The following is a 15,585-nucleotide window of genomic DNA, read 5'->3' on the forward strand; positions in this document are numbered from 1 at the left end:
GAACGAAAGACCATCCACAAGACGAGGGATTCTCTCCGTGGTCAGTTCCATCTACGACCCTCTTGGATTCCTGGCACCACTCATTCTGCCGGTGAAGCTGATGCTACGAGAGCTGTGTAGAGACAAGAGAGGATGGGATGAAGATATCCCAGAAGGTCAAGCTCAGAGATGGCACAGATGGTTGACAGATTTGCAACAACTTTCTAGCCTCAACGTCAGTAGATGCATCAAGCCCGCAAGTTTTGGAGTTACAAAGACGGCTCAACTACATCATTTCTCGGACGCCAGTGAGGACGGCTATGGCACGGCTACTTACCTCTTGCTGACAAATCAACAGGGCCAGAAACATTGTGCCTTCCTCATGGGGAAATCCAGGGTGGCTCCGCTGAAGCAGGTCACCATCCCGAGACTGGAATTGACGGCAGCGGTTGTTGCAGTTAAAGTTGACCAGGTGACGCGGAAAGAGTTACAGCTCCCATTAGAAGAATCTGTCTTCTGGACGGATAGCACGACGGTGCGGAAGTATATAGAGAATGAGAAGATACGCTTCAAGACCTTCGTAGCAAACAGAATCTCATCCATTAGAGAAGCTACACAACCATCTCAATGGAGGTACGTAAACACCTCATTAAACCCAGCAGATCAAGCCTCACGAGGATTGAAGGCTGAAAACTTCATGAGGAGTGAAACTTGGATACAAGGCCCAAGTTATCTGCTGGAAACAGAGAGATCATGGCCAGAAAGACCAGATATGCCAAGTCAGATTGCTGAAGACGACGTCGAAGTCAAGAGATCAGTCACAGTAAATCTCATAAATACGAAAGAGAACTTTGACACAGTGAACAAGCTTGTTAACCATTTCTCAGGATGGCACCAGTTGAGGAAAGCAGTTGCATGGTTTCTAAGGTTGAACGAGTTGCTGCTACACCTGAGCGGTAAGAGAAAAGAGTACCGAGCCACTATCAGTCAGTCTGAAAGTAACCCTGATAAGCAGAAAATGCTTCTACAGCAGTATACGCATCATCACAAGACCACATTGGGCAAGAATTCATTGACCGTGGAGGATTTGGCCAAGGCTGAGAAGGAGATAGTTCGCTTCAGTCAAAGACAAAGATACCCAGAAGAAATCAAAGCTCTACAGCGAAATACTCCAATCAAGAAAGGTAGTCATATCTACAAGCTGGACCCTACACTGCAAGATGGAGTACTGAGGGTGGGAGGGAGACTAAACAAATCTGCTATGCCAGAGGAGGCCAAGCATCCTGCTATCCTTTCTAAGGACCTCCGGGTCGCTACCCTCATTCTTCAGCATATACACCAGAGTATTGGACACAGTGGGAGGAATCACGTGCTTGCGAAGCTAAGACAAAGATACTGGATTCCAGGAGCTAATTCCGTAATAAGAAAAATACTCTCTGAATGCATTGTTTGCAGACGGTTACACGCTAGAGCTGGGGAGCAGAAAATGGCAGACCTGCCTGAAGACCGTTTGTTACCAGACAAGCCCCCATTTACAAACGTAGGGGTGGACTATTTCGGGCCTTTCGAGGTAAAGCGAGGACGGAGCCTTGTCAAGAGATATGGTGTGCTTTTCACTTGTTTGACCATCAGAGCTGTTCATATTCAGGTGGCACACACGCTTGACACTGATTCCTGTATTAAGGCCTTGCGGCGCTTTGTCTGTAGAAGAGGACAGGTGTCCATTATGCGTTCTGATAATGGCACTAATTTCGTCGGAGCGGAGAGAGAACTACGGGAAGCTATTGAAGGTTGGAATCAGCTTAAAATACAGGAAGCCATGATGCAAACAGGAATTAAGTGGATCTTCAATCCTCCGGCTGCATCCCACCACGGAGGTGTCTGGGAAAGACAGATACGCACCGTAAGAAAACTACTCAGTTCTGTACTGAAGCAGCAAGCGCTTGACGACGAGGGACTCCAAACCGTTCTGTGCGAGGTCGAAGCCATCATTAATGACCGACCGATAACTAAGACATCAGATGATCCCAATGACCTCGAAGCCCTGACTCCGAACCACCTGTTGTTGTTGAAAACACAGCCAGCCATGCCTCCGGGAGTCTTCAAAAAGGAAGATCTGTATGCCCGTCGGAAGTGGAGGCAAGTTCAGTATATGTCAGACCTTTTCTGGACCAGATGGACAAGAGAATACTTACCTCTGCTACAGGAGCATCAAAAATGGTCCAAAATAAAGAGGAACTTCATTGTCGGAGACATTGTCTTAATTGTGGATGATTCAGCCCCTAGAAATTCTTGGTTGATGGGAAAAATAATTAAGACCATGCCAGACTCCAGAGGCGTCGTTCGTCGCATTTGTTTGCAAACCAAGACCAGTACCCTGGAAAGACCGATCACAAAGCTCTGCCTGCTACAAGAAGCAGCGTGAAAGGTTCCCGAACGAAAAAAGTGGACACTTATATTGTAAATATGTTGAACTCATTAGTTTATGACTCTTAATGTTTGAGTAATTGATATGCTTCATGTGCCTAGTCAATTAGGGGCCGGAATGTAAGAGCCATAAAAGCTTAAGAAAATACTTTAAAATAGTGGTTAAATGGCATAATAGTTAATTTACCTGACCGACTTATTGTATTAAGAAACCCCCTATTTTCTCGCTCCAGTAGTATAGTCCGAGACACCCCTTTCATTCTTGCCACAATGGAACAGTCCCTAAGCCACACATGGGTGCAGCCATTTTACAGTTTAAACTGCACGTGGTTGAAGGAGGCAGAAGCTGTGAGGTTTGGAGCAGTACAGTTTTTGACCGTGTTCGTTTATACGTGTTTGCTTTGTAATTCCGTTTGTTAAGTGTTATAGTAAACAGTTTAAAAGACAAAGCTACGTTTGGGAACGTTTTATTTTGACACGCGTCTACTCGTTGTTAAAAACCCCACAGCTCAGTGGCTGCCTGTTTGGAAACTAAGAAGCGCCACTACAATACTTTCAAGTTGTTACACTTCAGCCATCATCCTTCAGAGTTTCAAAAGGTACTTGAGGATTGCCCGCACATGTAGAATTGTACCCCAAAAAGAGGCCAGTGTCCCAAAAAAAAAATCAGTCCATACCTGTGAATGTTCAAGGTGGTAGAACCGCATTTACAAACCGCCTGTGCCTGCGACATCAATTAAAGTGTCGCCTCTTTGAAAATATTTGAAGCACTCTGCTGGTTAAGGCAGTAAGTAGCTGAGCCCCACTGACAAGGTAGGTCTTGTACCTGTATTGTATTAGCAGAGCTCAGCTGAGAATACAGCAAGGCCAGCAATTGGCTCCAGTGGTTTAGGGCAGTGGTTCTCCAACTTCATTGGTCGAAGGCACCTCTTTTCAAATGGATTCGTGATCACGGACCCCCCGTCTAATTTAGTATTGATACTGTACCAGGATCTTCTGACAATGAATTGCAATATAGCTATGGTGACATTTACAAAACAGGAATCCACAAGTATGTATGTCTATGATAGTGATTTTAAAGCATTGATATTTTAAAATTACAAAGACATTCCACACAGAATCCCCACAGTGCAGATAGAGGCCATTTTCGGCCCATCGAGCCTGCACCGACACATACCCCACCCTATCCCCGTAACCCCACGTATTTAATCCCCTAAGAAGGGTCAATTTATCATAGCCAAATCAACCTAACCCGCACATCTTTGGACTGTGGGAGGAAACCGGAGCACCCGGAGGAAACCCTCAATGTATTAAAGCGCTGCTCAGATTATGATGTCAGATTTGCTCCTTGGCCAGCCTTTGACCGTGGACAGACAGATCTAATATAACGTATGTCCAACCTATGGGGCCTGTTCTTTCTGGCTGTATCCTGACGCTGCTGCAGTCGGCTGGTAGTCGTGACGGGGACAAAAGGAAAGCTTGAGACTTAATATTGCAGAAAGAGCACTGCCACAAATAATGCCAATTTTACAATATACTAACGTCACTAGACTCTAACTGAAATAAACGGTTATGTATTCACCAGAACATACATAGTAACTTTTTTCTTCTTCGTAGTGTGTCTGCCACCAGAGTCGGGACATTGTCACTTTGACAAATGATAGTGTGAGGGTAATAATAATTTAGACCCGGGGGTGGGGTGGGCCGCCTGGTCCGTGATCACTAATCCATTCGAAAAGAGGAGCCTTATGGTGACATTTACAAAACAGGAATCCCTCAAGTATATGTATGTATACAATGATCGTGATTTTAAAATGACAAATGCATTGGTTATTCTTATATTTTTAAAAATCTGCATCTTGTAAATTTGATTTTTGCCGGCAGCACTGCAGATCTGTGGCAAAATTATCTGAAAGTAATGATCATTCAAAACTCCAAGGGCTTCTTTACATTTTAAATCCTTGCGTTACTTTCTCCAAGTGAGCCAAGATATTCACAAATGGTTATGGGCAGATGGACACTGTTTATGGCTTGTCAGTGCAGATTATAATGTGAGAGAGCAGCTGCAACATGATCAAAGAATGGTTTATCTCACTTTTTTTGAAACCTGTTAAATCAGTAAATCTATTCAGTCTTGCCGTGACAAAGGGCCCTGCGCTTTTCCCCCTCCGACTCCGGTTGGTGGTGGTGGCACTGCTGGCCCGCACTCTTTTCCCCATCTCCTTCTTCTCTTCTTCCTGCAGCGCACAGCCCCTGCTGCCCGGTTTAGCAGCACCCAGCCGCTCCGCACCGGCTCCCCCTCCATCACCCATTGGGGCTTTTTTCGCGGACCCTCTGGAAAGTCTCTATGGACCCCACCCCCACCCAGGGGTCCGCGGACTCCGCTTTGAGAACCGCTGGTCTAGGGAGAGGGAAGTTGGCCGGGATTCCCATTCCCCATCGTCATCCAACACCACTTGATGGAAGAGCACTTTTGAGAACATTGATGTGGAGATGCCGATGTTGGACTGGGGTGGACAAATGTGAGAAGTCACACAACACCAGGTTATAGTCCAACAGCTCCGAAAGCTTGTGATTTCAAATAAAGCTGTTGGACTATAACCTGGTGTTGTGTGACTTCTTACATTTGAGAACATTGGGTGAGGTCTGGCAGTGATGCCTCCCGTAGCCGAGTAGGTACAGGTTCACAAATGAAGGATGGCACTTTGGGCGAGGGTGCCCTGCTCACGGACTACTCCAGCACAAAATCGGTGGGCTCAGGAGAGAAGGAGGGGGGAAAACTGATGGAAAAAGAGAGAAAAAAGAAACGTTGAAAGGAAATAGCTCAATGACTCCATAGTGCCCCAGGCGGGAATATCCACCATAGGATGAGCTTTCATTCTTAAAGCTCCCCACATAGTCAGTGCAGCCAGAAAGCCTCCTTTCTCTGGTGTGTGTACTGATTTAAACCCAGCTCGCCTCACAATTCTTAATGCATAAATACAGAGCAGAATCATTGAAGGGGGGGGGGGGGGGGGAGAAAAGCACAGGAAAGAGATGATGGTGGTGTTGGGGAAAGATGAACTGTGGTAAATGAGTTATCTATTTTAAAGATTTATGTAAAACACTGTGGTAAAATTCAATTTCTGCAGTTCACATCTGCGATATAATTCCTAGCAGAACACTACAGTGATTCATGCAGCCACTTTAAAGCATTAAATACACAATATAAATCATAGCAACATGGCCTCAGTATAATCAACCATCTCTTCTCTATCAAATGACAACGTTTTCCTCGCTCACTTTTACAGAGCAACAATTTCTTCAAAGTTGGTGGTACTTTTCTTCCAATTATGTGCATAAAAACTACCGAAAGCACCAAGATTCTGGATTCAGGTGCCTGGGAGCTTTCTTTTGCCTCACACTATCATTTGTCAAAGTGACAATGTCCCGACTCTGGTGGCAGACACACTACGAAGGAGAAAAAAAATTACTGTGTATGTTCCTGGTGAATACATAGCCGTTTATTTCAGTTAGAGTCTAGTGACATTGGTATATTTTAAAATTGGCATTATTTGTGGTAGTGCTCTTTCTGCAATATTAAATCTCAAGCTTTCCTTTTATCTGTGGTAGTGTTTCATATTTAAATTATTTTCATAATGAAATTCGTTCTTATTTACAGAAAACCGCAGCTTGTGAAAGAGAAAGACATGTTGGTGTTTTGGAGAGGCTCATTTACTAGAACTGCTCCGATGAAGGGTCCCACACAAATTGTCAACTTGTCTCTTCTCTTTCAGATGCTGACTGACCTGCTGTACATTTATAGCTTTTGCAGTTTTTATTTATTTGTATCCAGTTTCTGTTAACTTCCAATGGCCTTTCTCCAGTAAAAGGTGTCAGACTGATACAGGGATAAATCACTCCTTAGAGCTAAGTAGGTAGAAAGATGGAAGATTGAGGCCTTTATATTGGGCATGATACGTATCTCAGTTTAGTTTTGCATCTCCGACATTATCTAGCAGTTTATTATCGCCCAACATTTCTTATGGGATTAAAACAGCTATGTTCCTTTTCGCTTTAATCTTTTCCCCTCTCTTAGGTTCCTCTTCTCCCTTGATGTCACACACATTTCCTGTAATGGTATAATATTAAAATACTCCTTTACTTTAGTGTTCTGTTTTGTTGAGGCCAAAGGGGACAGGGGTTCCCACCAGAACAGCTCTAAATATCCCCCTGAAAGGGCAAAAAAGACATGCATTTATATAGCGCCTTGCACGACCTCAGGATGTCCCAAAGCGCTTTACAGCCAATGAAGTACTTTTTGAAGTGTGGTCACTGTTGTATTGTAGGAAACATAAACATCATTAATGGCCCATTCAAATTAAAAATGTGTGGCAGTGACTTTAAATGGCAGTTTAGTCATTGTTGTTAATGAAACTGTCAATGCCCTGTGGCACCCACCGGTCGCTGAATGCTTTACGTGAACGGATGAAGACAGCATGTTCATATTCCATGGTCACCCAGGGGTAGTACTAAAGATTGAGACATGGACAGTTGGAGAGCAAGCCACCAGAACAAGAATTGTACCCTCCCCCCAACTGAAAAATATCCCAACTAAACACCTGCGGTGGTCGGTTTAGATAACAGTTTGATCATGTTACCAGTTATGTCCTGTGATGCCCACCAATTGTGGAAGGCTTCAAGCAAACCGATGGGTAAAATGTGGTGGTAATCTGTTGAATATGTATACTGGAGACAATCCTTTAACAATCAGTATCTGACAATTAACTTAATCAGCTCCTTTGAAGTAGACTGTTGCAGACAGAGGACTGCAAGCTGCTTTTTTGTCAGCAGGGGCCAAGAGCTACTAAATGCTGCTGCATCTTAAGTTGTTTCAAAACATGAATAAAGTTATTCCTTTATTGAATGACAAAGACCACTGTGATCAGTTCAAAACAAGAATTTACTTTCCCCCAGCCGAGAGGATAGGTTGACAATCTCCTACTAGGCCTCTACATGTGACATTCTGCGAGAAGATCAGAAGGGTTTGTTGGCTTAGAATTTCTGTCCCTCGAGGGGTAGAGAGGAAGGGGTTGGCCTACACTTGATACCTCCTTTGACGGCCCAGCCAAGTACAAAAACCCATAGCCTACCACTGTGAAGCATATCACATTAGAACCGCAAGCCACTGCACCAAACCATTAATAAAGGCAACGTCCCTTACTTTATCTCAGTAAGTAGCACGCAGGTCCTAATGATGCCAGATTATTGAATAATTCACATCATATTATCACGTCATAGGGCTGGTAACCAGAGGACACAGATGCAAGATAATTGGCAAAAAATTCAGGGGTGGGGGGGAAATGAGGCAAAAGAAAATTACACAGCGAGTTGTTGTGATCTGGAATGCACTGCCTGAAAGGGTGGTGGAAGCAGATTCAATAGTAACTTTCAAATGGGATTTGGATATATACTTGAAAATGAGAAATGTTCAGGGCTATGGGAAAAGTGTAGGGAGTGGGACGAATTGGATAGCTCTTTCAAAGAGTTGATATAGATACAATGGGCTGTATGATTCTATTGCCTTTGTTTTTTGAAAATATAAATGAAATCTTATTTTCAATGGATCCCTGATGCCCAGAAACTTGCACAATCATAGAGGGGTTACACAACTGTTTCTGTAATCTAAACTATTGGCACACCTCAATGGTTCTGCATCATTTAGAATAGAAACAGAGATCAAACTCTGTGCTTTGAAGGTAGAATTCCTATTGGGTATTATTTTATTATGGAACCTATTTTTATTCTTACCTTTGCCTTTTCTTTTTTGCTCATAGATACTAGTTTGGCACACACGGACTGAGAAACCCGTGCTGGTGAATGAAGGCAAAAAAGGCTTCACAGATCCAAACATGGAAATATAAACGCACAGGTAAATATAAAGAAAGTCAGCATGGAGTGTACTGTAGTACATATTTTCCTAGGATACTGTTTTCTCAGGATACTGGAGTGAGACGCATATAATTGCAAATCAAGAATAGTTAGGATCACCACATTTGCCCAAGTCCAAAAGATCAGGAGGCAGGACAAAAGATGGAAACATTGGAGAATGACACAGCACCGATGGAGGCCATTCAGGCCATCGTGGCTGTGCTGGTTCGTTCGTTGAAACATGGGCCTAAATTTTCCAAGTACACATCGACGGGAAAGAAAGTTACCCGCTGTAAAGCGCATCTCAGTAAACCACGGTGTGCTGCCTGTGATTTTCTAATATGCAGCGGGCAAGGTGTAAGCAGGAAATTTAAGCCATCATTTGAGATCTGAAATTTGCTTTGCCAGTGATGAAAATTTCCTCGAAAACTGTAGTAAGGAGTGTCTCCACATCAGGAGCACAGAAGTAAATGGGAAAACTGAAATGTCCATTTTAAAATCAGATTTTTGAGCCCATCGTACACTTTAAATCTCTAGTGCCTGACCAAGAACTGATATAACCAAAAATACTTGGCAAAAGCATATTGCAAAAGCTATATCATTCCTATATAATTGGCTAATAGATGAGACAGAGTTCCTTTTGCTGTTGACCATAGTCACAGATATAAGGAGTAATTTTGTGAGGCTACACTGTTGTGATAGGGTTGTACTGCTGATTCTACAGCCTGTGCTCATTTTTTTTAAATTAGTTTATGGGATCTGGGTGTCGCTGGCAAGGCCAGCATTTACTGCCCATCCCTAGTTGCCCTTGAGAAGGTGGTGGTGAGCCACCTTTTTGAACCGCTGCAGTCCGTGTGGTGATGGTACTCCCACATGCTGTTAGGGAGTTCCAGGATTTTGAACCAGCGACGATGAAGGATCGACGATATACTTCTAAGTCAGGATGGTGTGTGACTTGGAGGGGAACTTGGAGGTGTTGGTGTTCCCATGCGCCTGCTGCCCTTGTCCTTCTAGGTGCAAGAGGTCGTGGGTTTGGGAGGTGCTGCCGAAGAAGCCTTGGCGAGTTGCTGTAGTGCATCGTGTAGATGGTACACACTGCAGCCACAGTATGCAGGTGGTGGAGGGAGTGAATGTTTAAGGTGGTGGATGGAGTGCCAATCAAGCGGGCTGCTTTGTCTTGGATGGTGTTGGGTTTCTTGAGTGTTATTGGAGCTGCACTCATCCAGGCAAGTGGAGAGTATTCCATCACACTCCTTACTTGTGCCTTGTAGATGGTGGAAAGGCTTTGGGGGGTCAGGAGGTGAGACACTCGCCACAGAATGCCTAGCCTCTGACCTGCTCTTGTTGCCACAGTATTTGTGTGGCTGGTCCAGTTAAGTTTCTGGTTAATGGTAACCACCAGGATGTTGATAGTGGGGATTTCGGCAATGGTACTGCCATTGAATGTCAAGGGGAGGTGGTTGGACTCTTGCTTGTTGGAAATAGTCATTGCCTGGCACTTCTGTGGCATGAATGTTACCCGCCACTTATTACCCCAAGCCTGAACGTCATCCAGGTCTTGTTGCATGCGGGCATGGACTGCTTCATTATCTGTGGAGTCGTGAATGGTGCTGAACACTGTGCAGTCATCAGCGAACATCCCCATTTCTGACCTTATGTTGGAGGGAATGTCATTGATGAAGCAGCTGAAGATGGTTGGGCCTAGGACACTGCCCTGAGGAACTCCTGCAGGGATATCCTGGGGCTGTGTTGATTGACCTTCAACCACCTCAACCACCTTCCTTTGTGCTAGGTATGACTCCAGCCAGTGGAGCGTTTCCCCCCCCCCCCCCGCCCGATTCCCATTGACTTCAGTTTTACTTAGGGCTCCTTGATGCCAGACTCGGTCAAATGCTGCCTTGATGTCAAGGGCAGTCACTCTCGCCTCACCTCTGGAATTCAGCTCCTTTGTCCATGTTTGGACCAAGGCTGTAATGAGTTTGGGAGCTGAGTGGTCTTGGCGGAACCCAAACTGGGCATCAGTGAGCAGGTTATTGGTGAGTAAGTGCCGCTTGATAGCAATGTTGATGACACCTTCCATCACTTTGCTGATGATTGAGAGTAGACTAATGGGGCGGTAATTGGCTGGGTAGGATTTGTCCTGCTTTTTGTGGACAGGACATACCTGGGCAGTTTTCCACATTGTCGGATATGTAACATTTGCATATTGAATTATCATTGGCCCGCAGGCATCTGTAAGGAATACCTATTATATTCACATGTGATCACATGCTGAGTTGTCATTGGCCTGCAGGCATCTGTAAGAGGTCCTAACTTCATCTTGTCCCCACTGTGCTGCTGTGAGTAAGATCAGACCTAATGCTTCATAAAAGAGTTTAAACTGTAATACTCCATTGTCCTGCAATTTATTATTTTTGTACAAAGTGTGCAAAACAAGACATGGTGTCAGAACAGGGATTGAAAATGGACATCGTTGGAGCTCCCTTACCTCGAATGAATTGGGAATCTTTGAACTTACATAGAGAATGGTGCAAGTTCAAGCAACACGTGCAGTTGATGTTCTCGGGTCTGTTGAAAAGCAAAGGGGAGGTAAAAAGATGCAGCTACCTACTCCTGTGGATCGGAGAAAAAGGGAGACACATTTTTAACACATGGTCTCTCACCGCAGATGAAGCAAAGGTACTGAAAAGTTATTTTGAATCATATGTAATGCCCAAGACAAATACGATATTCGCTAGGTACAAGTTTCAGGAGAAAGTACAAGGAGCTAGTGAGTCGTTTGAACAGTTTGTGACCGAGTTAAAACTACTGGTAAAAGACTGTGAATATGCCGATAAAGATGAGAGGTCAGAGACTGCATCATGTTTGGAATACATTCAGCTAAAGTGAGAGAGAAACTTTTGAATGTTGGGTCTGGGCTAACGCTGGACAAAGCTATAGACATAGCTAGATCACACAAGATAGCCCAAGCACAGCTGAAAACCATAACCGGCGCCACAAAAAGCTCATGTGAACAGACAGTGCACACAGTTAATAGACACACACCGAAGAACACCGTCCAGAGAGCATGTTTCAGAACAGAGAGCGTTCTAAAAATGAGCGACACAGACATAAAACGCTTCAAAAACTGTGGATATTGTGGAAACAAGATGCATGGAGAAAAGGAGCATTGCCCTGCCAAAGGAAAGCAATGTGCTAAATGTGGTAAACGGAACCACTTTGCTAAAGTTTGCAGGACTGTTTTCGGACTAGCAGTACACAGTGAGTGACAGCCAAATGCCAGATAGAGCGCCAAATGCAGAGGAACTGATTATTGATTCTGTGTCACAGAAAAAACAGATTTCAGAGACTGAGCAAGCCTTTGCCGATATTGAGATAGGAAAACAGGGCACAGAGCTTAAGTTTAAACTAGACACTGGAGCTCAGGTTAATGTAATTCCTCTGAGCAAGTATCACAGCTTGAATGATGAGTGTGAGCTACAGCCCACCTCATGCAGACTGACCAGCTATGGGGGTGAGCAGCTTATTGTAAAAGGCACATGCGTGATGAAATGCAAGTACAAAGAAAGCGACATGATGTTGGACTTTTACATTGTTGACACTCAAGCACCTCCAGTGCTAGGTCTAAAGGCATGTTTAGACATGGACCTCGTCAAGCTAGTGCTATCATTGACAGCACCAGTTGAGAAGCAGACAGTCATGGAGGAGTTTGCTGACGTTTTCAAAGGAATCGGACTATTCCCAGGTGAATGCACTATTCACCTTGACCCAGCAGCAACCCCTGTGGTTTGCCCACCGAGAAGGATACCTCTTGCTCTATGTAATCACCTGAAGGAGGAGCTGTAGAGCATGAAGAATACAGAAATCGTCAGGGAAACAGAACCGACAGAGTGGGTCAACGCGTTAGTAGTGGTTGAGAAACCACGTACAGGCAAGCTTAGAGTCTGTCTCGACCCCAGAGATTTGAACAAGGCTATCAAATGCCTGCACTACCCTCTACCAATGCTAGATGACATCACACCCAAGCTAGTGGGAGCACGTTACTTCAGGGTAATGGACGCACGATCAGGATACTGGACTATCAAGCTCATGGAAGAGTCATCTAAGCTAACAACATTCAACACACCATTTGGTCGCTACCGATTTCTGCGTTTACCATTTGGTCTTATCTCAGCTCAGGATGAATTCCAGGGGAAGATCGCCAAAACCTATGAAGGCCTCGACGGAGTAGTCGCAATCGTAGACGACATCCTCGTCTATGGCAGGAATAGAGAGGAACATGACAGGAACCTCCGTGCGATGCTACAAAGATCACGGGAGAAAGGTATCCGGCTCAACCCCGAGAAAAGCATAATCGGATTTCGGGCATCGCCTCTCAACTGATAGCATGAAGCCGGATCCAGAGAAAATCTCCGTCATCAAGAAGATGGAGCCGCCAAAGAACCGCGCAGAGCTAGAGACAGTACTAGGCATGCTTAACTACTTAGCCAATTTTCCCCGAGCCTCTCCGAAATCAACGCACCCATGCGTCAGTTGCTCAAACAATCCAATGAGTTCCTGTGGGACAAACAACATGACACAGCATTTCAGAAAATGAAAGACCTAATCACCAGAGAACCAGGACCAGTTCTTGCCTACTTCAACCCCAACAATGAGCTCAGACTACAAGTGGACGCATCAAAGTATGGACTAGGCGCAGTATTACTGCAAGAAGGAAAGCCCATCGGCTACGCTTCCAGATCTCTCAGAGACAGTGAAATCAACTATGCTCAAATTGAGAAAGAACTATATGCAATTCTGTTTGGATGTAAGCGTTTCCACCAGTACGTCTATGGCCGACAAGTCATTGTGGAATCCGACCACAAGCCCCTCGAGTCAATCATGAGGAAACCATTAGCCACAGCCCCACCAAGGCTAGAGAGAATGATCCTTCAGCTACAGAAGTACGACTTCACAATCATTCACCGTCCAGGCAAAGACATTCCTGTCGCAGACACGCTCTCCAGAAAGTCTCTTAGCTACCAGGACAGCAGCCTCAGTGAAGGCATGGCTGTGCAGGTGCACATGGTGTACAACAGCTTACCTGTGAGTGACTCAAAACTGAAGGAGATCTGAGCAGGAACAGAGAAAGATGCACAACTCACACTGCTGAGCAAAGTCATACATGAAGGATGGCCTGAGGAAAGGAGGAAATGCCCTCAGAGCATATCTGAATTCTGGAACCACAGAGATGAACTGTCACAAATCAACAGAATCATCTTCAATGGGGAGAAAAATCATCATTCCTACCAGTCTCAGAGAAGAGATGTTGACAAAAATTCATGCTGGACATATGGGCATGGAAAAATGCAAACAAAGAGCATGTGACATTATGTTTTGGCCCAGAATGTGCAAACACATTGAGGACATTGTCGGAAAATGTTCCATTTGTCTAGAACGCCGCCCATCAAATGTCAAAGAGCCCATGATACCTCACCGTATCCCAGACAGGCCCTGGCAGGTCGCGGCAATGGATCTGTTCACATGGAACAACGAGGACTACATAGTGACTGTTGATTACTACAGTAGATGTTTTGAATTGGACAAGCTTCACAGCACCACATCTGCAGCTGTGATCCACAAGCTAAAGGCAGCCTTTGCCAGGCATGGCATGGTAGAGACTTTAGTCTCAGACAATGGCCCCCAATACAAATCAAAAAAAGAGTTCGAGTCATTTGCCAAGGCATGGGATTTCACACGTCACATCAAGTCCACATTACCCTCAAAGTAATGGTCTTGCTGAAAAAACTGTCCAGATTGCAAAAACACTCATGGACAAAGCCAAAGCAGACAAAAGAGACCCCTACATCAGTCTCCTTGAGCACCGCAACACTCCAGTTGACAACTTCAAGTCGCCAGCACAGCTGTTGATGAGCCACAGACTTCGCTCAATCCTTCCAAGCACCAACCAGCAGCTGCAGCCAGAGGTCGTCAGCTGCAAGCAAGTGCATGCAAAATGTGTACAGAGACAGCAACACCAAAAGAGATACTATGACAGGTCAGCTAGACTACGGCCGCCGCTGCACAATGGAGAATCCATCAGAATCCAGGAGCATGACTACTGGAAGCCAGCAGTCATCATCCAGCCAGCTGACACTGAGCGATCGTATCACGTCCACACCCCAGGAGGACAGGTGTACCGCCGCAATCGCAGGCACCTCCTGAACACCAAGGAACAACACAGTCATTCCGATGAGAGGACCAGTTCAACAGAGTGTGATGAACAGAGCAATACACAAAACTCATCATACTTACCTGAACCGGAATTGTTGACCGATTCAGGAGCATGCTCAGTTCCATACCACACAAGGTCGGGACGAGAGGTCAAGCCTAGAGTTATCCTTGACTTGTGATCTGTCAAAGGGTGTAGGCGGATCGCTGCCCTAAAAAACAACTGTACATCGTTATTGAAACGTTGAGATGTTTTCAGTGCTAGTTAAATGCTGAGTTTACTTATATGTTTATGCTACCGAGAACATTAGGTAGAAGAAAGGTTTAAAAGTAATGCATAACATTTTTCTTTTAAAAGGGGATGTAACATTTGCATATTGAATTATCATTGGCCCACAGGCATCTGTAAGGAATACCTATTATATTCACATGTGATCACATGCTGAGTTGTCATTGGCCTGCAGGCATCTGTAAGGGGTCCTAACTCCATCTTGTCCCCACTGTGCTGCTGTGAGTAAGATCAGAACTAATGCTTCATAAAAGAGTTTAAACTGTAATACTCCATTGTCCTGCAATTTATTATATTTGTAAAAAATGTGCAAAACAAGACAGGACAGATGCCAGTGTTGTAGCTGAACTGGAACAGCTTGGCTAGAGGTGCGACTAGTTCTGGAGCACAAGTCTTCAGCACGATAACCGGGATGTTGTCGGGGCCCATAGCCTTTGCTGTATCCAGTGCGCTGAGCCGTTTCTTGATATCACGTAGAGTGAATCGAATTGGCTGAAGACTGGCTCCTGTGATGGTGGGGACCTCGGGAGTGGGCCGATATGGATCATCCACTTGGCACTTCTGGCTGAAGCTAGTGTAGCTCGCAAGGAGCTACACTAGCAAGAGAGGCTTGCAAATTACCCCTCAATGTCACATTTGGTTCCTGAATTGCAGATGATGCCCTGAAATTCATTTCTCAACATATTGCATGCATGGTTAAAGTCGCTCTTTATGACTATTTATCAGGTAACAATGGCCCTGAATTTCCAGTCGGAGGTTTCCCGCGGGGA

General features: G+C 44.9%; 1 protein-coding gene across 8 annotated transcripts in view; it reads left to right on the plus strand.

Annotated features, from left to right (window-relative positions):
- The window catches only part of LOC147100377 (galactosylgalactosylxylosylprotein 3-beta-glucuronosyltransferase 1), a 233,570-nt gene that overhangs the window by 206,713 nt on the left and 11,272 nt on the right, over nucleotides 1-15,585 (plus strand). For 7 of the 8 annotated variants that reach the window (XM_085968032.1, XM_085968034.1, XM_085968035.1 and 4 more), the window contains one exon: nucleotides 8,223-8,317. In XM_085968032.1, coding sequence (XP_085824158.1) covers nucleotides 8,223-8,309 — 87 coding nt within the window. In that variant the 3' untranslated portion in view covers nucleotides 8,310-8,317. Of the gene's footprint in view, nucleotides 1-8,222; nucleotides 8,318-15,585 lie in introns of those variants that run through there. The other variant, XR_015073725.1, reaches the window with a different exon arrangement.

This window comes from Somniosus microcephalus, chromosome 26, assembly GCF_052327205.1.
Source record: "Somniosus microcephalus isolate GS21.2 chromosome 26, FLI_Smic_1.0, whole genome shotgun sequence".
Classification (NCBI taxonomy): domain Eukaryota; kingdom Metazoa; phylum Chordata; class Chondrichthyes; order Squaliformes; family Somniosidae; genus Somniosus; species Somniosus microcephalus.